The sequence below is a fragment of the Corvus kubaryi genome, unplaced genomic scaffold (genome assembly GCF_017639235.1).
Source record: "Corvus kubaryi isolate FWS band 111438036 unplaced genomic scaffold, C.kubaryi_AGA036_p1.0 37300, whole genome shotgun sequence".
NCBI classification, from domain to species: Eukaryota; Metazoa; Chordata; class Aves; order Passeriformes; family Corvidae; genus Corvus; species Corvus kubaryi.
This window is the reverse complement of record NW_024581093.1, coordinates 3539332-3561177: the sequence shown is the minus strand read 5'-3', so window position 1 is coordinate 3561177 and position 21846 is coordinate 3539332. Positions and strand designations below refer to the sequence as shown.

At 41.3% G+C, this 21846-nt stretch overlaps 1 protein-coding gene across 1 annotated transcript; it reads left to right on the top strand.

Annotated features, from left to right (window-relative positions):
- The first annotated feature begins 85 nt into the window (after nt 1-85).
- Nucleotides 86-21846, top strand: PPP1R3E (protein phosphatase 1 regulatory subunit 3E). The gene has a single exon (XM_042027145.1). The coding sequence runs from the start codon at nt 9764-9766 to the stop codon at nt 10715-10717; it is 954 nt and encodes a 317-aa protein (XP_041883079.1). The 5' UTR covers nt 86-9763; the 3' UTR covers nt 10718-21846.

Below are 21846 nucleotides of genomic sequence, written 5' to 3'. Positions count from 1 at the left end.
CATTGCTCCTGAACATCTTAGTTTTAATTTACAAAATCTCTACCAAGTCAAAAGCTTCCAAAAGGTGTCTTACAATGTCAGTTCTTGATCTCTGGAGGTGCAGAAAGGTTCTCTGTCTCAAACTTCTCATCAGCATGTGCAAAATGTAATTTTTAATTACCTTTTACATGCAGTGGCATGAAAACCTCTGCAGTTTCAGCTCTGAGACAAATGCCTCACCTCTACAACAGACTCTCAGGACAGGATTCCTTTGCTTTCTTCCTCAGCCTTACCATCCACCCCTCCTGTAGTTTTTAAGATCTCTACTGTCATAACACCAAGCAGAAATTCACCTGCATTATGATGGTTGGTTTTCAAAGTATCCTATTCTCTTTAACACCTTATTATTTTGTAATATATTTTATATAACTGAGAAAATATTTTTTGCTACTGTAAATATTTAAAAAACCCCAAACCCTAGAGTAGCTTGGTTTGAGTATGGGTTATAGTTGGTCCTTTTTCTTCCTGTATAGTTCCCATGATGCCACCATTTTCTGTAAGTTGGAGGATATAAAATGCAGATTTCTGTTACCTGTAAATCTTGCATGTGTGATTCAGAGGAGGTGAATGAGCAGAAGACTCCTGACTGAAGGTTCATCTGCACTGTTCCCTCAGCTGTAGTCCTGAATGAAGCATTCCCTGATGGACAGCAGGAGGCTGCTGTGTTCAGCCCTGTCATAGTCCGAGGTAAGCATTTGCAAACAGCAGCATTCCAGTATTTCCAGAGGGGAGGATGTTGTAAATATCTAGAAGCTAAATTTCTGTTCAGAGTGTTTAAAATCATGGAACAGTCAGATGTGTAAGATCCTTCTAGGAATAACAGTCATATTCCCGTCATAGTGATGGTTCTGCTTTAGATTAGGCTGTTATTTCAGGCTTTTCATCATGCAAAAGGGATTTGACTTATGGACAAAAGTCAGGTATTTTGACAGACTGTACCTTTGGAAACTGACAAATGGTAGTCCAAAAGGCAGGATAAACTAACTCTTGATTGACAACACACTGAGAGGAAAGTGACAGTTCAGAGAGATAGGGAAGCCCCGTGTATTTTCAAACACATTCTTATGTGCTGTTGCTGAGAATTTTGCTGGCAGTGAAAGTGTTCCTGACTGGTTTGGGTTTAGTTCCTGAATTTCCTTCACTTGGAGAAACTGCATGCTGGCAAGCTGATTGTTTTCTGTCAGAGCAATGCAGTTAGAGATTGATTTTCTTTCTGGCTCCAGGATTTGATAGTGAATCAGTCCTTTGGATGTTTGGACCTAAAACAATAGGAGAAGAATGTTGATTTAACTTTCAGGTGTTCCATCATAGCATTTTTGCATTGTTGTCAATAATTCACTTGTTTTGTTTTGGCACCTTTAATGCAGGAAGCACTTCTGGCTGATCCAGCCTGCAACTTTATTTCCTTTCCTTGAACAGGAATGGTGTTGTTCTTGAGAGAACTTAACACAAAAACAAGAAGCTGCTGTTTCCTCTGCTGGAAGAACCCAGTGTGTTCAAAGGCACATAACTTGATTAAGCTTATGATGGCTGAAGTGTTGTGTATTTGTTTCTTTGTGCTCTAGGCCTTTAGTCAGCAGCTTTTCTGGCCTTCTGCTGCAGGTCTTGTAGAATAATCTGTGGTGTGGTCTTTGTTCTTATAGTAAAACCTGTCTAATCTGTCTGATTTGACAGTTTCAAAAAACATAGCAAAACTCTTACCTGGCGTGAAAAACTGGAAAGCATGGAAATAATGTTTATAGTTTTCCCTGCAAATTTTTTTTTTATGTGGTCCTAAAAAACTGACTGTCTGCAATGGCTGCAACTTAAAATTAATGTGACAAACATGTTTGGCTTTAGTTATTGTTGGTAGTGCATTAATGGTAATGCATTAATTTTTCAGCTTTCTCATTGAAGCAGCATGATTTTCAGTTGTCTGAATGGAAGAAATTATCTCCTTCTGGACTTCGAAAAATGTTTCTAGTTTCACAGATATATATATGTTTGCATTTTCTATTTAGTGGAAAACGGCAATGAAACAAGCATGTATGAATTTCTTTATCTTGGGGCTGCTTGTGAAGGATGTTTTGTAGAGCTTGCATGTTATATCTAAACATGGAAAACAGGATTAGAAAATATTTCACCATAGGGGGAAAGGTACAAAGAAGGGAAGAACATAGTCTATTAGAGGGATTTCTGTCCTGAGGGATTTATACTGCACTTGTGTAGCTGCAGCACCATGATCAAATAGAAGTTAGGACAAGTTACTACAGCAAAAACAACCCCTGTTTCCTGCAAATTAAAAACCAAGACATAGAGCTTGACTCCAGACAGTCATTGGCTGAGATTTTCAGACAGAGTACTGAAAGAGATGAAAGTTGCATATTGTTCAAAGTATCAACAAATAAAGACCTAGTTTGTAAGGTTTTAATTGTTTCTTTATAACTTTCCCATTTGACTTGCAGCAAAATACCAAATAGGTACAAAAATTACTGCCATTTCAGATGGAAGTCTGTAGTTTGGGCCCTTTCTGGTGTAGGTGCTTACTTGGTTCACAGTTCAGTAGGTGACACTCCATTCCTCTCAAAGGGACTGTCTCTTGAAACTCGGATTTGCTGCCAGAAAAACAGTGGTTCTTTAGCTCTGATGTTGAGATACCTGAAGAGGAACACAATTAAGAAACTGATGCTAGAAAACTACTAAAAATTACATTTATGCACATATTTACTAATGAAATAAACCTAAAAAGACATTGAATTCCTCCATTTCTATGTTTTGCCAAATTAACAAGGAATGCATGGTAATGTTTATCTGAAGCTCAAGGGGATTTAGCAGTCTTTAAGATAAGAATATTGTTAAATGCCTTCTCAAGGTTGGGTGATCACATGGAGTAGGGCATGGATTTAGGGATATTCCTAAAGTAAGGCATTGCTTTGGTTCTCAGCAGCATCAAACACCTTGTTACCATACTAGGCCAGCCATAGTCATTCAGAGTGAATCTAAAGGAAGAGGTTGCTCTTCATCCCCAGAATAAGCTCTTTAAAGCTCTAATGAATCTATCTTATGGCCAGGAGGAAACTAAACCTATGTGGTGGGAGCTGGCATTCATCAGCTTATAACTCTATTAATAGCATCTTCAAAACTACAAATATCCACAGTGCTCAGAAGGAAATTTTATTGTTTTCCTCAGTCTAACGAGCTTTAAAACAGCATGAGATTACAATATAGAAATGCTAGGTCAGTGCAGACAGCACTGCAGCTCCCCAGCATGACTGACTGGTGAGGAAGTCCAGAAAGCAGTGGAACTTCCTGCATTTTTATTATTCCTGACATTATTGGTTAGAGAGCCTCGGATGTCATCGTGTTTAGTACACTGGTTTGGGTTTGTATGTGGAATCTGCACATGAGGACTGTTCTATTCAAAAGCAGTAGGATTAGAAACGGCTGCAGCACTTCCATCTGGTGTGAGAGCACAGTGCCAGTGTAAGTGCTCGGGATCTTCTTGCAGGAGTGAGACCTTTGTGTGGCTTGAGATAAATGACAATTCATGAATTTCTATGTTGTGTCCCTTCACTTTATCATTCACAATGTCAGCTCCTTTTTCACCCTTCAGCTCTCTTGCTGTAGCCACAGGAAGCAATCTCAGCTAAAGTACCATTGAGCATCTTCTGAGAGATAATGGCTTTTGTGTTCTTCCAGGAAAGGTTTGAAGGATTCTTGGGAGTGCATCTCTCACATGTAGACATACTTGTGAAGACTTAGTTTCAGAATCATTTGGACCAAACAGGTCAACCCGATTAATCTCTTTATCCCTTATGGCTGCTGGATTTTTCACATCTTGAAGGTTCCACACTCACTGTTCTTTTTTGTTGGTACATTCCTTATTTCACCTGGGAATGTTTGAACAGTGTAACTTGTTGTGTATTTCCATTTTAGTATGTGTGTTGTAAGATAACAGACTTGCTAAACTGGGTTGAAAATCTCTTCCTTTTCTGGAGCTGTATCAGCCTTCTGATTTTGATTGATTTCTTGTGGTCTTGGCTTCTTGACCTGTATGGTTGTCAGGGGATTGCGACATGTCTAAGCAGAACTGGCCATTGTGGGGTGTTTCATTTGTTTTTGCAGCTGGAAGCTGGCGAGTGGATCACTTTTATCCTGACATGATCAGGTTAATCTGACCTCTGGTGTGCTCCCTACTCTTCACACCTTCTCTTCACCATGAGTGCAAAAGTGATTGTGAAAATATCCTCAAATCTCTGTACAAGGATTTTGGAGTAGTGAGAGGTGACCTTTGATGTTTGCTGCCTGAAAACCAGCCAATCACAGATTCTCCATATCCAATATGCATGGATATGGGAGAGCCTCGTATCTGGGAGCGGACACTGGGCTGAGGTGGTGGGAGCAGGAGAAGGAAGGGCTGTGAGGGAGCTCCCCAGAGAACAGGAATGGGAGAAATGACAGAACTGGGAGGCTTGGAGGCAAAAACGCGAGAGAGCTGAAAGGGGTGAGGGAAGGAGGGAGCCTGTGCAGAGGTGTAAAAAGATGAATAGGAAGAGAGTATTGCATTTGAGAAGAATGGATATGAAATGACCAAGTAGAAGGAAAAGCTGTGAGAAAGGTGAAGAAAGGAACAAATTAAAAAAAAAGTGATAAGACAAATCATTCTTAAAATATAAGGAATCTAAATAGTCACAGTGAATCACTGCCTGACCAATAGAACTTTAACTATGAAAAAAAAATAAAATCAAGTATGCAACAAGCTTATTTTTGGGTCTAAAGTCATGAACTAGTGCTACTGAGAACCATTTGCAGTGGTTATAACATGGCATGAAGACTGAGTCACGAGGACTTTTACCAGAAGATGGGATTTGGGGACATCCCTAAGTGCATTTTTTCAGATATTTGCGTGAAGAGCTGTGTTAAAACTTCTAGGACTGAAAGAGTCCCAGACCTGCTTGCTGTTACTTAATCCTTGGTAAGAAAATTCAATGCTTCTAAAAAGTGCAGAATTATTTATATAAGAAAAAGAAATGCTCTTTATAATTTTCTCCATAAATGTGATATGTTAGGGTATTTTTTTCTTTTTCACTGCCTTAACTGGGCTTTTTTTTAAGCTTTTTTTGCTCTCTCCAAAAGTCTTAAGCCAATCACTTAAGAGTCAACAGACAGTTAATGCTTAATTAATAAAATTGTGTGTGAGCTTCATCATAGTCTAAGGCAGATTGACAAGGTCATGAACATAGGTAAACTCTTAAAATTCTATTTTCTTGTTAATGCCATATCTTCATTTGGATCCCAATATTTAAAAGGAAAAACAACAAAACCAAAACCCTAGAAACCAATACCGAACCACAAAACACCTTTTCCAAGTGTCACATCTCTTGTTTAGCAGAACTTTCAGCCTGTTGGAATTTACTCACTGATCTCTGTTTGACATCAAATATCCCTGATATAACTATGAATCAAAGAACTTTCACTTTAATAGATAAAGACTGCATAACCTGGTTGGGTAAAGATAATATTTGATACAGAAATCAATACCATTGTTCTTTAACAAAATACTTAATTTTATATATATATATATATATATACACACCTCAAACATGCTATCTAATTCTAATCTGGCACTTCTTGAGATGTGACTAAGATATTTTCTTGGGGAAATAAATAAAGTCTGAGTTAATCATCAATGTGGGAAGGTATTTTTAAAGTAGAAGCGTGCAAAACAGCTGTATCACGCAAGGCTTACAGACTGCCACTGTAAATACCATTGTCACCTTCATGTAGTCACCTTCATAAGATCATTAAACTCAGGGGTGATATTCTCATGTAATACCTACATAGTTCATCAGCTTCAGAGGAGCTGCACAAATGAGAGTAGAAGTTGACCTTTATAATTCATGCACTGAGTCACAACTTCATCTCCAAAACTGCTGTAACCGTAATGCACTTCGCCTTTACATCCATTTTATCTGCCTGCAATTCTCATTACTAAATATAAACCTGTTCTGGAAAGTTAAAGTGGACATGTGACAGTGGCCACTTTGGATAAGCCCCAGCACTCAGACACTCTGCCCTATTAATGGTTCCATTGTAGTTCTGCTTAATGCTCCCCAGTGCCGGTGTTTGCTTTCTCCTAGATTACCTGAACTTGAGACAATCAATAAATGCAGCAGGAGAAAGCTCCCTGTTCACTTTCTGCTACAGTTCTACCTTTTTCTTTGCAAATCCTGTAACAAAACAGGACCCAACATTTCTGTTCATTTAGCTGGAAATTCTCAAGCATCAGACGGATTTTAAATGCACTTTGGCACGGCGGAAATGTCAGGAGCACTCAGCTCATGTAGGCAAACAAGAGGCTGTCTTTAAAATTTTTGACGTCAGCTGGAAGATGCAGAGACAGGTCAACAAAGTGTTATTAGGACGATGTTAATTAGGACAAACCTTTATCCTGTGACCGTGCTATTTAAATCTGCAAAGGGAGAGGAATCTGGACAAATGAAAACAATGCCTGAGCACCATTTCCTAAGTCTGTTGACACTAATTGCAATGTGAGACCTTCTACTCTTCTTGCCCTATAATAGAGCAACCCTGTATAGCTCTAGAATTTACAGAGAATTTATCTCTGTTACTGCTTGCACCTTCAAAATTATCTTGTCATAAAAATACTACTTTCCAGCAAAAAAGTAATAGGTATTTCTTCAAAGAGTGTAGCTAGGTCAGTACTAATGATTTTTGTATCAGCTTGGTTTTGACAGTATTATTTAGAAAAGAGTCTTGAAAAATGTCCTTACCATAGTGCTATAAAAGCAGAGACAGATTAGACTTTGAAACTTAAGTGTTCAAAATTTTGTGAACTAAATTAAGATCGAGAGGGGGTGGTGGATGGCTGCCTACTACTGCATACATTAAACCGTAGTTTCTCTGTGTGGTAGTGCTTACTCGCTTCTAAGGATTTCAGCATTTGCTGTGTACAAATATTTACAGTAGGCAAACCCAAAATTTCTTTCTAGATTTCCTTTTACAAATGGTGCCTGATGCTTCCCATTTTTAACTCAAACCAGTTTCCACATCACAGAAGGATGCTCAGGGCTGCAGGTTATTTGAGGGGATGTCTGTGTGTATATTTGTTAAATTTCAATGCTTTAAACTTTCATTTACTGCACCTGTCTTAAAATTCATCAGAGGAGGAAGACAAGCCTGGTAGTAAGGACACCCTCAGAAGTGAAAGGCATGAGTAAGAGTTCCTACAATTCACTTGGCAAGTAAGCAAGAGTTAAAAGAAAGCAGCAGCATCCTCAGATTCAGTGAGACTTGTTGAGAATGTTTGGATTGAGAGAACAAAGTGAAAAATATCACTGTGAGGATTCTGGTGGTGTTTACATAATGACAGTGCTTGAGACAAGGCTGAGGTGCCCCTGTATGTCGTGTTGCCTTGACCTGGCTGGTCCAAAGCTTATTGTGTTGGTTTGGGTTTGGGTTTTTTTTTTCTTTCTTTTCACTGTATTTTCATGGGTTTTATGCTAATTTTTGGTTTACTACCTTTGAAGAATCTGTATTTTCAACTCAGTTACATGAACTACCTCACCTTCAATCACCAGAGAAGAAGGAAGTTGGGGTTTTGGTTCCATGAAGTACCATGGTTGTGGAAGGAAAGAGGAGACCTGAGAAAGCCAAAAAGCAGGAGTATTACACAAGTTTATGATAAGAAGAAGTTGGGCAAGTAACACTACCGGAAGAGGGGAAGTGAAATTTTACAAAGGCACCCCAATTCTGTAAAGTACAGCAGAAGCTAAATTACTCCAAAGTTGTGTTCCCAGGCATACCACAAAAACATCCAGACCTGACTGAATGTGTAATTTGGTTTAAACCAATTTATCTTATTAGTGCTGGTAGTTTCACAATGGTTTAAAAATGCAAGGACTTTGCGTATTAATGTAAAAAATAAAATTCTCTCTACTTGATTTAAAGTGAAATGAACATCAGCAAAACCAAGTGTTAGTTCATTCAAAAATGTTCATTATGACAGAGAGAAATTACTGAAAAAAATTCAAAAGGCTGTAGCCTTAAAACCTGTTTGAACAATTATTTGAGTCTGTTCTTGTTCTCCGCCAAATTAGCATGAGCAGACAAAAAACAGACATGAGTTCATGTTGTTTTACTGAAATACTCATTTCTGTGAGGGAGACACAGGAAAGAGACCTTAAAAATTTTTCTCATAGTGTGTGTTAAAGGACAAGTGAAATAATTTTAAGATCCTGGGCTAATGAATTCAGATGTACTTATTTATGTTGTTAGTATTTGATTTTTCAAAACCTGTAATCAGGCTGTGAATGTGAGACAGTGGCACAATGAAACATAATGGTGTCAAATTCAACACCGATGGACATAATTTTCCCTACTTATCTGTCATTAAAAAGATTTGGAAGCCAGCAGCAATAATCTAGGAATTACTTTCATGCTTATTAGTAAAGGAATTAAAGCTGATTGTTCTGATATGAGACAGCGGGTAACTTTTCCCTGTATTCTGGTGGCTTTTTTTTTTACTCTTATCAGGTTTACTTGTCCCATTCCTAATCTTAGCAGCCGCATTTCCACTGCCTAGGCTGTCAAAGGAGCACCAAGTGCTGCAGATAAAATGCTAGAGGTGTAAAAAGCTCCTGCTCAGAAGCTAAATCAGAATCACATGTCAACACAGTTTAGGCTCAGGCTCTGGCAGAATGGTAGGATCATTGTTTTTAATGCCATTTACTAATTAAAAACGAGTCCCAGATTACGGAAAGTCTGGAATGAAGCGGCTTACTAAAATGGTGGTTTAACTCCTTGAACTGGCTACACCAGAGTCTATCATTAAGCTGTAATTTATTTGAATATTGCTCAGCAGTTACCAAATGTTCTTCTGGCAAGAGGCAGCGCAGTTTGTGTTTCACACAATCATCCCCCCTTGTTTCGGCCGGAGCTGCTTTTACCCCTGATGGAGACGCGTGGCAGGACTGCGGCAGGTGTATTTTATTCGGCAGATGTACTGTAAACGCATTACAGCAGATTAGCTGGATTTCTTCCTTTAAATGTACACTGTGAGATCCAACTTGCAAGCCAGCTGTTTCTTACCGGCCCGTGTAATCTTCCCGAGCCCGGCTTTGCCTCTTGCTCTCGCAGCTATTTCTGTAACGGGATCGGACGAGCGAGAGCGCCGCTATGAATTTTAATGCTTCCACTGGGGAATCCCTGCCGCCTCCTCTTTTTGGATGAGATCCTCGAGGAAAGACCCAGAACAGAGCGAGGAGGAGGAGGCGGAGGAGGAGAAGGAGGCGGAGGAGAAGGGGAAGAAGAAGAAGAGGAGGGACAGCATAGAGGGAGAGAGCGGAAAGGGGGAGCCGCGGGGTTTAATTAGGGACCGTGGCGAGGCCGACACCGAGGCGGGCACTGGGGCGGGTGAGAGCCATGGGGAAGGAAGGATGGTTCTGGGCGTGTGTCGCTGCCTGACCGCGGCACGTCACCAGCGGCAGCAGCCGGAGCGCTGCGGTCCCGCCGCCGCCGCCCCCGCGCATATGCACCCGCCGGCATCCCCCGGGGCCGGCCGCGACCTGGACATCGCCGAGGGCATCCCGCTGGGTTCGGGCGAGAGACAGAGCCCGCGGACCGGGCGGTAATACCGCCTCGCTGTCCGCACGCCGCGGCCCGAGAGGAGGAGCCCCGGTGCCGCGACAGCCGCCGGCACCGCCGCCGCTCCTGCCGGCGCCCCATGGATAAAGCGGGCTCGCTGCACAGCTCGGTGCCCGCGCCGCCGCCCCGGCTCTACCTGCCGCGCAACTTCAGCTGCAGCGCCTGCCTCTATGGCAGCCTGGCCGAGCAGTGCAGGGCGGGCTGCAGCCCCGACGGCGACGCCGCGCCCACGCCCGTGGTTCGGGAGGCGGCGGGCGAGAAGCCGCCGCCGAGCCGCGGCCGGGAGCCCACGCTGCCCGCCGTGCCCCCCAGCCCCACGCAGCGCCGCCGCGCCAAATCGCTGCCAACGCCCGGCGACCGCAGCCTGCGCCCCGCGCTGCAGCAGAGCCCGTCGCGCCGCAAGACCGTGCGGTTCGCCGACTCGCTGGGGCTGGAGCTCACCTCCGTGCACCTCTTCTGCGAGGCCGACCTGCCGCGGGTGCCGCTGCCCGCGCCGCCGACGCCGCGCCCCGCCGACCTCCTCAAGACCAGGAAGCCGCCGGCGCTGGGGGACCTGGAGCCGGTGCTGTTCGGGCCGCCGCCGCCGCTGCTGGAGCCGCTGTTCCCGCCGCATCCCGGCGCCAGTCCCGGCTTCGCGGAGCGGGTGCGGCAGCACAAGGTGAGGCTGGAGTGGGTGCGGGCAGAGCCGGTGGGGCTGCGTGGGGCCGTGCGCGTCCTCAACCTCGCCTACGAGAAGGTCGTGTCGGTGCGCTACACGCTCAATGGCTGGGCCAGCTGCGCCGAGGCTGCCGCCACGTACCAGCCGCCCGGGCCGGCCGACGGCATCACCGACCGCTTCGCCTTCCTGCTGCCCCTGGGTGCCGCCGCCGCCGAGACCACGCTGGAGTTCGCCGTCCGCTACCGCGTCGCCGGCGCCGAGTACTGGGACAACAACGAGGGCAAGAACTACCGGCTGCGGGGCCGGCAGCGCGTCCCGCCCGCCGACGGGCCCCCGCAGGACCCCGACAACTCCGCCTGGATCCACTTCATCTGAGGCGGGGGCAACGCGGAGCCCGCGCAGGGTCGGGGGGACCCGTCCCGGGGGAGCTCGGCGCCCTCCCCCCGGCGCCTCCCCGCGAGCCGCCCGGAGGAGTTTTCCCGAGTTCTGTTTACAGAGGGGTAATTTGTGTTTTCTGTGTCACTAGCGGTGACGGGGGGAATCCTGGCTCGCCTTCCAGGCGCTCACGGGGTGTGGGCACGGAGGCCGGGCGTGGGTTCCCCCTCAGTGTCCTGAGCACTGTGGCTTCCACCAAAGCAGTGGCTGCCGGCCGGGCTCCGGTGACAGGGGCCGAGGAATGTGCGAGGAATGTGCCGGTCAGGACCGGAATCCGCAGGTGAGTGCACATCCTCCCGGCCCCGGAGGTCAGGCTGAGCTGCTGTTACCTCAGCAGGTAACGCGGAGGGCGCTGCCATAGGGCATCCCTCCGTCCTATTTGCCTAATCCTGCTCAAGCAAAGCCCGGCTCCGGCGAGGGGCTGGATCCGCCCTCAGCGCCTCGCTGACCCACTCGTGTTAATTGTCCCGCGGGGTCAAGGGCCTGATAGTGCAGGCTAAGGGACAGGTTATGGTTTTGAACCCAAAAAGACAAGGGTACAGATGTCCCAAGGCACAGCTCTGTTTCATTGTGCGTGAAAATGTTCGTTTTAAAGCAAAGGTGGTTTTTTGGTTTTTTTTCATTTTGAACCCTCTTTCAGGTATTTAAACATAGTTAGAAAAAAACCAGTATCACATCCTATTTGAAACACAACTCACCGGGAGATTTTAAAAAGAAAGTGTTTTGGTTTAGAATTCGCGTCGTACGTTGATGGAAAAGTTTGTCAGGATCTGGTGTTTGTTTCGGTAGGATTAGTCCCACAAAGCTGCTTGTGTTTAGGTCAACAGGAAAGTCGTGGAATTGCACCAAAGGAAGGAGAGACGGCAAGAGTTGAATCTGTAATTCTAGTCTGCATTACAAGTAACACCTTCATTTTTATTCCTGTTAAGAGTTTAATTAAACAGTATCAGTGCAGGAGCCAGATTTCTGAATTTCCTGCTCCAAATCCTTCATAATAATTTCAGTAAGTGATGGATTTCACAAAACTGGTGAGGTTTAATCAGACAAATCAAAGGAAGTTCTACCTTGCCATATAAAATATATCAATCAAAATTACACAGCATAGTGACTTCTGCCTTCAAAGGTATGTTTTAAATTATATTAGCACTAAACATAGCATTTTCCTTTTTCAACTTGCTTTTTCAGGAGTTCAGCTGAATACAGGTTGTGCTGGTGCCAAATCTGGGTGCTAATTTTCCAGGATTGAGGCATGTGTGTGTTTGCTGGAGAGGGGCCTCTGCAAATATGACTTCTGAGAGTGGTAAAACCATGTCAGTGTGATTTTCTGGTTATGAAGGGCTGTAAGATCAGGCCTTTAAGATCTTGGATTTTCTGTAGGTTGTTCTGGAATGAAATGTAAATTTTTACACTGCATTTTTATGTTTCTTGAAAGGGTTAAGCATCCCAAGCAGCTTGAGTAATGTCTGGAGTAATGAGTTCTCACAGAACCTTTTGACATCGGTGAGAATTGAGAGCAGTTTTGTCTCCTGAGGGTCTGATTCAGTCAGAATAATTAAACCCATACATTCTGGGGGGAAAAAAAGAGGTCTGGAAACTCGATGGGAAAGAGTATTTAATTTCATTTCTGTAGATTACTGGTTCTGATTTAATGGAAGTAGTAGCAAGGCTGCTTTCTGTAGTATTGGTAGCTTGGTTTTAATTTCCCAGTCAGTGTTCTAATCCCTGTGCTTTTAATGAAACAGAACTTAACCGAAATACACTGTCAGTATCTTCTACTGAGTATTTCACAATTTAGTATATTAAGGTCCCCATCTTGTAATACAGTAATCTTGTAAGTTGCTAGAACACATTTATAAAGCTAGAATAACACAACTAGGGTCTTAAAATGTTTGTGATTAAAACATATTAAGTGGTGTATTTGATAAAGAAAGCCCAAGTGTCTTTTAGTTGAATTTATGCTTTTTATAAGAGCCTTAATACTGGAGAGAAGGAAGAGGACTTGTCTCCATTTGAAAGCACTTTGAAATCTGCTAGAAGTATAGAAAACCATCATTTATTTATATGTTGTAGCTTTCCAAAAGCTTGGCCTTTTTAACCAACAGAGTGAACCAACAGCTGTTATGTGGACTGAGAATGCTTGGAGAAAAAAGTAGTTTCTATGCATTTTAGAGCAACTGATGCTGCAACTTTGCTTATGAAGTTTTAGCAAGATTTCCTGTTTATTGTTTCAATGGCTTTGAAAACACAGACAGTGCTAAAGAACATTTTTAACACTGAAAAATTCTAGAACTCCAAAATTATTTTCTAGTGATTGGCAGTTTTCATTAACATTTGATTTGTGCAGTTTCTGCAGGTTTCTAAAAATTCTCTAAAAGTCTCTAAAAAAGTTTTAAAATCTCCTTCTCGCACCTGTGTCTTAAACACTTTCAATCTGGATTACCTAAATGGATGTACATGCATCAAGTGCTCAAGGAGGTTGTTGTATTACACTTTATTTTTTATCATAACTTAGGTGAACTTACTGTTGTTCTTGGCTGGAATTTTGCAGGCAGAATTGGGCTATGGCTTTGTAATACTGTTCAGATATTATCGTTCTTACATTTATGGCCACCTTTGCCAAGCACAAATCTGAGTATTAAACGTTTTGAAGTTGTAGCATACCAGGACAGTGTTTTGCACGACAGTTTCCTAAGCTTTCAAGCGGTTAATCCTGACCTCAACCTGAATTTTGTGAGTAACTTTATGGGCTTGATCAGAGATTATTGATGGTACATATGCAAGTCCAGTAAAAGACATAGTCTTGTAGAAGATTTAGAGACAAATCCATTGTAATGCCTGGAAAGGGAAGGCTGCACCCAGCCAGCTTTGACCTGGGAATGCTATTGATGAAGTCTGTGGAAGGAGATTGAGGTGTTTTCATAGAAATTATCAGTGGCATATGCCAAAGCTGCACTACTTTGATTACACATTTGCACTTCTGTCACATGAATTTATCTCCAAGAAAGGTTTATTCGTATTTCCACACACATGTTCAGTTGCAATGGCTGTATTTTTCCACTGGCAGCATTCATGTAGTTTTCAATCCATTAGATTTCAATCTGATACCATCCATGCCATCTAATACTTGCTAGAAGCATTGTGATAAGTGGAAATGAAATAAAAACATCAAATTATGTTTGTATAATACATAAACAATGACTTTGAGGAGAAAAACCTGTGTTGAAGGGGGTCATTTTCAATTTGGCAGGACACCAATCATTTTATTGGGAGCATGAGCCAAACAACTTTTTAAAATTATATTTCTAAATAATATTGTTCAAGAAAAAGAAGTTTCACAAGCAAAGTTAAATATTTGAAAATTTTCAAGCCTATCTGTTTCTGGAAAAAATGTTTTCATTTGCAGGATTGAAGTTCATGCCACCTCACTTTCCAAGTGATACCAGAATGGTTTAGGCAAGGCAATAATCCTTAGGTCGTGTACTTCACTTGTAAATGAATTATTCATTGCTTATGTCTCTGCAGATGTAAAAATGTGTCTGTCATTTATGGTGCAAAGTTGCAGCTTTATGAAATGTGCCATGTTATTTTATGTGCACTATAATGTGGATTTATACAGCGAGTCGAGTTGTACTGTATGTCTGGTAGACATGGATGTTTGCTGCTTCACACTGGAACTGGCAGGGGTTTTGCATGTGATTCTATGCCTTCTATGGTAATATTTTGAAAATTTACCCTAATTATCAGAAATCCTAAAATGAATCAGAACTGTTAAGTGATTGTAAATGGAATTTCAGCTAGCTAAACATATTATTTATTAGCATTAAATCAGTTACTGAAGCTGTTCTACTTATGTTCACTAAATGTATATAATTCCAGGTAAATTAAGTTTTTTCTCCTTTTACCATTTGCAAGTAACTTTTTTGATGTGAATGTGTGTGCCTCGCTATCTCAGTAAACAACAGAGTAAGTGCACACTGTTGTTTCAGCAGATGTGAGGGCAAATGTATCACTTGAATGAACAAATGTCTGTCCATGAATAAGTATCATCACTTTACAGATACATGAAATGTTTTTCCATAATGCCAACAGCCAAGCAGCTGCTAATTTTAGTGTAAAGTAACCTGCAGAAGTACTCAGAATCTGATTTTTTGAACAGCTTATATATTAAAATTTTTATGTGCCTTTCAGCATTTCCTAGAAATGAAGCTCACATGTTCCTTAGCTCTCCCACCAGAAGCCCAATAATTAATTTGTCATTAAAATGAAATTTTTTGCAAAAATATAATAATCTTAATTCCTGGCACATTTTTAGCTGTGCCAGAAATCCTGTATCTATAGCAGCCAGAGAAATCTGATAATATTTTCCCATATTACTGTGAAAAAAAAGTCAGAAATATGTCTCCTTGGTACACCTCTACATTTATGTAGTTAAGTAAAAAAGAAACCAATTGTGACTATAGTTAATATAACAGAATATATTTATTGTATATATTCACCTCTTGCACAAATATTCTAAATATATATTCTATCTGAAACCAGAAGTTCTAGTTTTCTATGAAATCTGTTTGTGGAGACCTGGCCTTTTCAAATTTTACTGTTATTTATCTGATGCTGCATAATGCACATCGTTAAAACTTTTGGATGGATTTAATCTGTCTGCAGAGTTTGTATCAGGAAACAAAAGTGCTCACTGCAAGGAATAGCTGAAGTAAATTACTTTTACCTTCCAGCTATTCTGCATGACTTTTTGGCAAACCCTCAGTAATTCTGTTTCCTGTAGGTACTTCATGTGCACATGTTTGGAGTAAATGGAAGGATTACTTAATGGAATGGAAGTATTTTTGAGCACTGAAATTAAGGATTTTCCAACATAAATAGTTCAAGGCAAGAAGTAAATATAGTCAATATTGCTGTAAAACAAAGCCCGCTGGCCTTATGTAGAGCTGATCAGTATTTTGTTTAAAACAGAAGATGATGGCGTATTTCAAAATTCAACATGTTCAGGGAAACACACCTGCTTCAATTTTCTCAAGTTCAGCCAATAGGAGAGAATTGCCCCAAAATAAAGAAGTGGTGAGAGTATTTCCTTACATCTGTGTATGGACTTGAATGTAGGTCTTCCATGAGCAAAGTGGATACTGAGCTATAAACCACTGGCTATTGCTTGGAGTTTTTCTTTATCCAACTTATAAATACTATTTTAAAATTACTTCACAGAAAGGATTTTTGACCCTGGATTTCCCCACCTGGTGTGAATATCCTCTTCATTCAGTCACTGGCTTTTGCTTGAGGCCTCTGTTGTTGAGGAAAGATTTGATTTTATTTTTATGCTACATAGGAAGATTATTTTACATTAGATTTTTGGAGGGGAAAGCAGGGAAATTTTTTCCTTGCGATTTTCATGTTCTAGTTATTAAACAATAGCATGAAGTATAAAAATTGCTTGAAATTACATATGCACTAGTGATTCCAAAGAGTATAGCTAAGAATAATGTCAAGTGTGAGATGTGCTTTTTAAAAAACATACATGCTTTGATCTAGAATGGCAGGGAGAAAGTCCTAGTCTCCAGTGCAAGCTATTAATGCCAGGGATTTCTTTCTATGCAATTCTATGGTGCACCTGTTTTTATAGGGATTAACTTGATTGGTGTCATTCGTGTGTCACTGTGTTGTGTGTAGAATATTCAGTTTAAAGTGTCATTAAGGAAACTGTGTGTCTTAAATGGTGTTATAACTTCAGGCTCTTTTTGTCCAACCTGACTTCACTAAATCATAAGAAACTCCTCTGAATAATAATAAGACAATATTTCATAAAATTGCATAATCAAGTCTCACATGTTACACTTATCACCTTCTAGGACAAAAGTTGTGTTACTGTTGTGAGTTTTAAAATGTTTGTATTTCTGTATTTTAAAACAAAAAGCCAAATTGTACTACACTTTTAACTCAAAGAGCTAATAAGGGTGTTTTTAAAGCTGATTGAAAGTAGACAAACTAAAATTGGCTGGGATTACTTGTGTGTCAAGTTTCTGAACTGTGGTATAACAAATGTTTGTGTACCTCCTTCATGGGGGGGCACCCTGGGTGCAAAACCTGCCAATATCTGGGCGCAAATCCATTTTGCACTGCAGGAAAATTGCCGTGACAGAGAATTGCTGTTCTTGGAGAGGTTTGAACAAACCAACTCCTCCCTTGCAGTGTTACACAAATTGAGGTTCTGTCTGTTGAAGAGAGTGTTCTTCAACATGCAGGTTTTTATTACTGTTTCTTTGATTTACCGTGACTTCGTTCTGAAAAAAAATTGTTACTTAACTCTGTACTTGACTAGTAAATTACTTTTGGTTGTAGTGTCTTCTGCAATGTTTATATTTCACCAAATAATGTTTGTTTCTAATGTTTGTAAAAGTTAATGTAATATCACCAAAAGTCAAAATCAACATTTTCTAATAATGCCTTGTAATTTACCTAGCCTTACAGTATTTCAGAAAGTTTTCCACCAAAACTGCATCTAGTCACTGCTTGTCACAATTATAAAAGAGATATATTTATAAACCTGTAGCTTCTAGCTGCCATTAAAGATTAATGAGACAAATCATGAGCATGTGGTGACTATAAAACTATTTTTTTTCTTAAACTGACAAACCATGATGGTTTTTTTTTGTTGAGGATCTGAAGCAGTGATGTTTCAAAGCCTCCACTGTGCATGTTGTGATGTACCTGCAAATCTGAGACAAATACCTGATATTAGGGGCACTTTTCCCAGCCAGCCTGTCCCGAGGGTGTCTCTACTGAGTGTTCTCTGTGGACGTTGCTGGAGGAGTTCTGCTGGGGGGATGGGATGGGATGGGATGGGATGGGATGGGATGGGATGATCAGTGAGTGTAAATGTATGTGGCTGTTTTTATTGTCTTGTTTCAATAGCACCATTTCAGCCCCGTTTTAGCATTCTGTGGTTGAGGAAGGGCTGCCTGAACTGTAGAGTTGAGGCTGTCCCAGTATCAGCTAAATGATCCCAAGTACTCTTCCAAATATTCTTTCTCTGTTCATTCCCAGCTTCAAAATATTTGTTTCTTGAATTGTTACAATGTGCTGCTGTTCAATATTTCAGTGTACTCAGCATCTTCTCTTGCAATGCTAAGAACAGTTTTCAATTTTTCTTTAACTAACACTTTTTAAGGCTTTTTTAAGAATACAGATAAAAGCCATATAGCCGCAAGGAGAAAAAATGTTCTGTGTTTGTTCTCATGTAATTGGTACAATTTATTTTTCTATTCTCTTTCAGAAACATCTGCTTAGCTGTCTCATTATTAATAATTCTTTTGTATGTATGTGTTTCGTTGGAAGAGCAAAGTAATTAATTAATATTAGCTCTAGATTTCTTTTTTTTTTTTCTAGAGGGAATGTTTTGTGATTTACCATCTATCTAATCTTTCTGTTCAAGTAAAAATGAACTCTTAGTGCACATAAATTACAGAATCTAGAGCTGTTTTCTTAAGATACCGTTATATAAAGAGTAGACTGCGTTAGTTAGAATCACAGAATGTAATTTAGATTTCTTTTTGGTAGGGAATATGCTTTGAATTCAAAACTGATGTTATACTTGAGTGGTCCTGAAGTAATGAGATTACAGTTCTGAGTGATGATTATAATGAAGATTAGTTTTACACTGTTCTTTAGTCTTGGATTAATTTTTCATTATTTTCACTCTTACACAGGACAGTATATGACTATGGTAATTCATCTGTTGATTAGCCAGAACTAAATGTTGTAGATAGAAAGTCTTATGAATAACAGGAGTTAAAATAAGTGAAGTATCAGACAGTCATACTACTACTAATGATAATAATAATAATCCCTCTCTCTAAACGACCACGTCTGGGGGCTTCTGGGAGTCTATCAATGATTTTTGGTCAAGAGTTGAATTGGCTCAGGGAATGAATGGAATCCTACAGCTCTCTCAAATGGGGGACTTGTCCCCACCAGAGCTGGCAGGAGTGTGGGGGGGGTCAGGTACAGAGGGGAGGCAGAGGCCAAGGAGGAGGGACGGGGAGCAAGAGCCTGGTCCTTCAGTGTCAGGGAGCTTCTTGATCAGCTCAGGTTCTCCTGCAACATCATCCCCGTTCCTCTCGTGCTGTTGCCATGACTTAGAGTCATGGTCCTGACCTCTCCTTGACCTCTCCTTGAATCCCTCTTCTTCCTTGCAGTGCTCCATGTGCACAGGGGCAGGGAGGAAGGAGAAACAGGACGTGGTTGTGCTGCCTCTAAGGAGGGGGTCTTTGCAAGACTCTCTTTGATTCCTTGTAGAAACACTCCTTCAGCTCACACAGAAGCAGGGACATGCCTAAAGGACCATGTTGTCCTTAAGCCTATGGAAGATGAGGGAAGTAGACAAAAAAAAGTCCTATCAAGGCTTTGAACAGCAGAATTTTCTTTTTTATTTAACATATTTACCAGGCCCATGCCCCATGGCCTAATAGAAAGTTCCCAAAATGTTCCAGTTGTGGATGAGGGTGATGCACTGCAGGAAAAAAGAGCTGTGCAATGGTGATATTACACCAGTTTTATCATTGGCTTTGCCTTACCAGTGGTGGCACAAGTGAGGGCTTCTCAGAACAGCCAGGAGTTGCCAAGAATGCTTAAATCTGTCATTTTCTCTTGATCCAGACCCATGAAGTGAAGAACGGAGGCAGGTGATGGCAGAAAGCAGAAGTTCTCTTGTGTCCTGAGAAGTGCAGACTCATCCTTCTGTCCTGTGGATTGACTTTCATGGTCAGAGAAAGGTACAAGTGCTGTACCTCCATTTAAATGCTTCTCTAAGCAAACTACATTCAACAGCATGAATAATTAAACACTATAAAAAAACGACAAATAAAACAGCCTAATAGCAGAGGATGTAGGATACTTGTGCTGCATTAAAATAGATCAGGTCTGAAGTGACTGAATTATGCTTTGTCAGGAAGAGGGAGACATCAATATTGTGGGGCAAACTCTAAGCAATCCAGATACCACAGAGTCAATTCTCCTGCCCAGGAATGTTCTTAGACAAGAACAAGCTATTCAAAAACTGTTGAATATTAAAGCTATCAAACAACTGTTCTTAGACTGTGTCTCAATCGATGTGGGGAGAGTGGAGAAAATTACATTAAGGACACTACTAAGCTGCTCTCAAAATTTGCCTGTGCCATCTGCAGCATATCTTGGTGATGATTTGCAATGATTGGACGTTGCTCGAGAGTGTTTTAATATTGCCTTACAGCCACGAGGTCCTGTTCCCTGGAAATACCATCCCCAAGGATGCTGTTTTCCATCAGTTCAGTCACATCATGCTGGGTAAAATAAAACGAGGTTCAAGTTAATTCCTTTGTTACCTACAGTGCTGTGAGAAGTGTGTCTGTGTGTTTTGAACATTTTCAATGGAGCAGGATGTCTTCATGTTTTTTGCTGCTCTTACAGTTGCCCCGGGTGAGTGCGTGGCCCCGGAGCTGCGCTGAGCCCGCAGCGCTGGGAGCTGGAGGCCCGGCCACTGCCCTCTGCCCGGGCTTACACGTTCCGAGTGCCACCGTGTGGTGAATTTGTGCGATAATTCGGATTTTCAGTGGCAGTCGTTTCAGTCAGGTCACCGTTTGCGACCTGAAGCATTTTTTCCACGGGTGACCTGTGTTCATGAAAAAATTCTGCCATATTCTTAGATTTTCTTTCTCTTCCTCAGAATATTTAGTGCAGGTGGTGCAATTCCCTTTGCCTCTTTGCTGTGTGATCTCCCCACGTCACAGCAGAAAAGCCTCGTGTGCTCAGCGGTTGATTTATTGCTGCAGTACAGTTTATTCACTCGGCTGGGCTGAAGATGGATGTCGTGTCCGTTTTGCGTCAGTTCGGCAGATTAAAACCCTGTGCTGGGAACCATTACTACAGGGAGGTTTTAGATTCCCAATCTATCACTCCAAAGGAGAAGGAAAGAGGATCCATAGCCATGGGACATCACCTGTCTGCAGACACCAGTTCAGGCAAACATTGGATACTGAGATTTGCTGCACTTCTAATCAGAGCTGCTTAACAGATTGTCTCACTGCTAATTTAATGAGAGTGAAGTTGACATTGCCCTTCTTTTATGCTCATCAAAACACTGCCCAGTGTTTTGACGTATTTTTGTCCTTTTATTTTAAAACTTTTTTTTTCTCTCTCTAGTAACAATTACGTGATTTTTATTTATATAATGACAAGCCCAAGATTCACAGAGAGATGCAGCACTCCATTGGCTTAAAAACAGACAAAATGTAAGGTATGCAAGCTTTTGGGGACTGATGTTGATAGAAATCTTAGCAAATAAAATATGGATTGAAAAACTTAGGGAACTAAGTTTAGCTTCTGTAAGTCAGATAGATAACTGGGGAGAAAAAGGGGTTGGTACTTGTGGAGCAGTGAGGAAGTGTTGGCACAAAGAAAGGAGATGATATAATTAACCCCCAGGAGATACAGAGATGTAATTATTGGTTGTGGGATTATAATTTGCCATAAACTAAATCTCTCTATTGAATCTATAATGTATATAAATTATCCTGTAATTGTAACATTCTTCAGTTCAGGATCAAGACTTAAGAGGTCACAGATAAAGTGATTATTTTTGTAAGAAATCACCTCCTTTATTAATTTTCTGTAGGAGCACACACTGGTGAACAAGCCTGACATTTTTCCCAACGATTTATACAAAAGCATTTAAAATCGTGCCATAGACCAAAGGTAATGCACATTCACTCCATCTCTTTATGTTGATAAAGACATTAATTGTGGATTCATGTCAGCAAGTGCTGCATTCATACTCTTGCAGTCTGGCTTCTATCAGTGCCTGGTGGTCTACCTGAGGCTTCCTGCTGCTGCTGAACATAGTGAAGTTATGGGATGCTTGGAGCTCTGCTTGGGTAGCAAACATCAAACAAGGAAGAATACATTCTTTTGGCAGCATAATTCAGGTAGTTGAGTGAATTGTAGAAAGGTATAAAAATATTTGGTCCAATAGACATCATTTGTCCTAAACAGCAGAACATCACAGCTCTTGGCATAAATCACATGGG

Bases quoted from the DNA above. Each gene is read 5' to 3' on its own strand.
- PPP1R3E (XM_042027145.1), top strand. From the start codon at position 9,764: ATGGATAAAGCGGGCTCGCTGCACAGCTCGGTGCCCGCGCCGCCGCCC.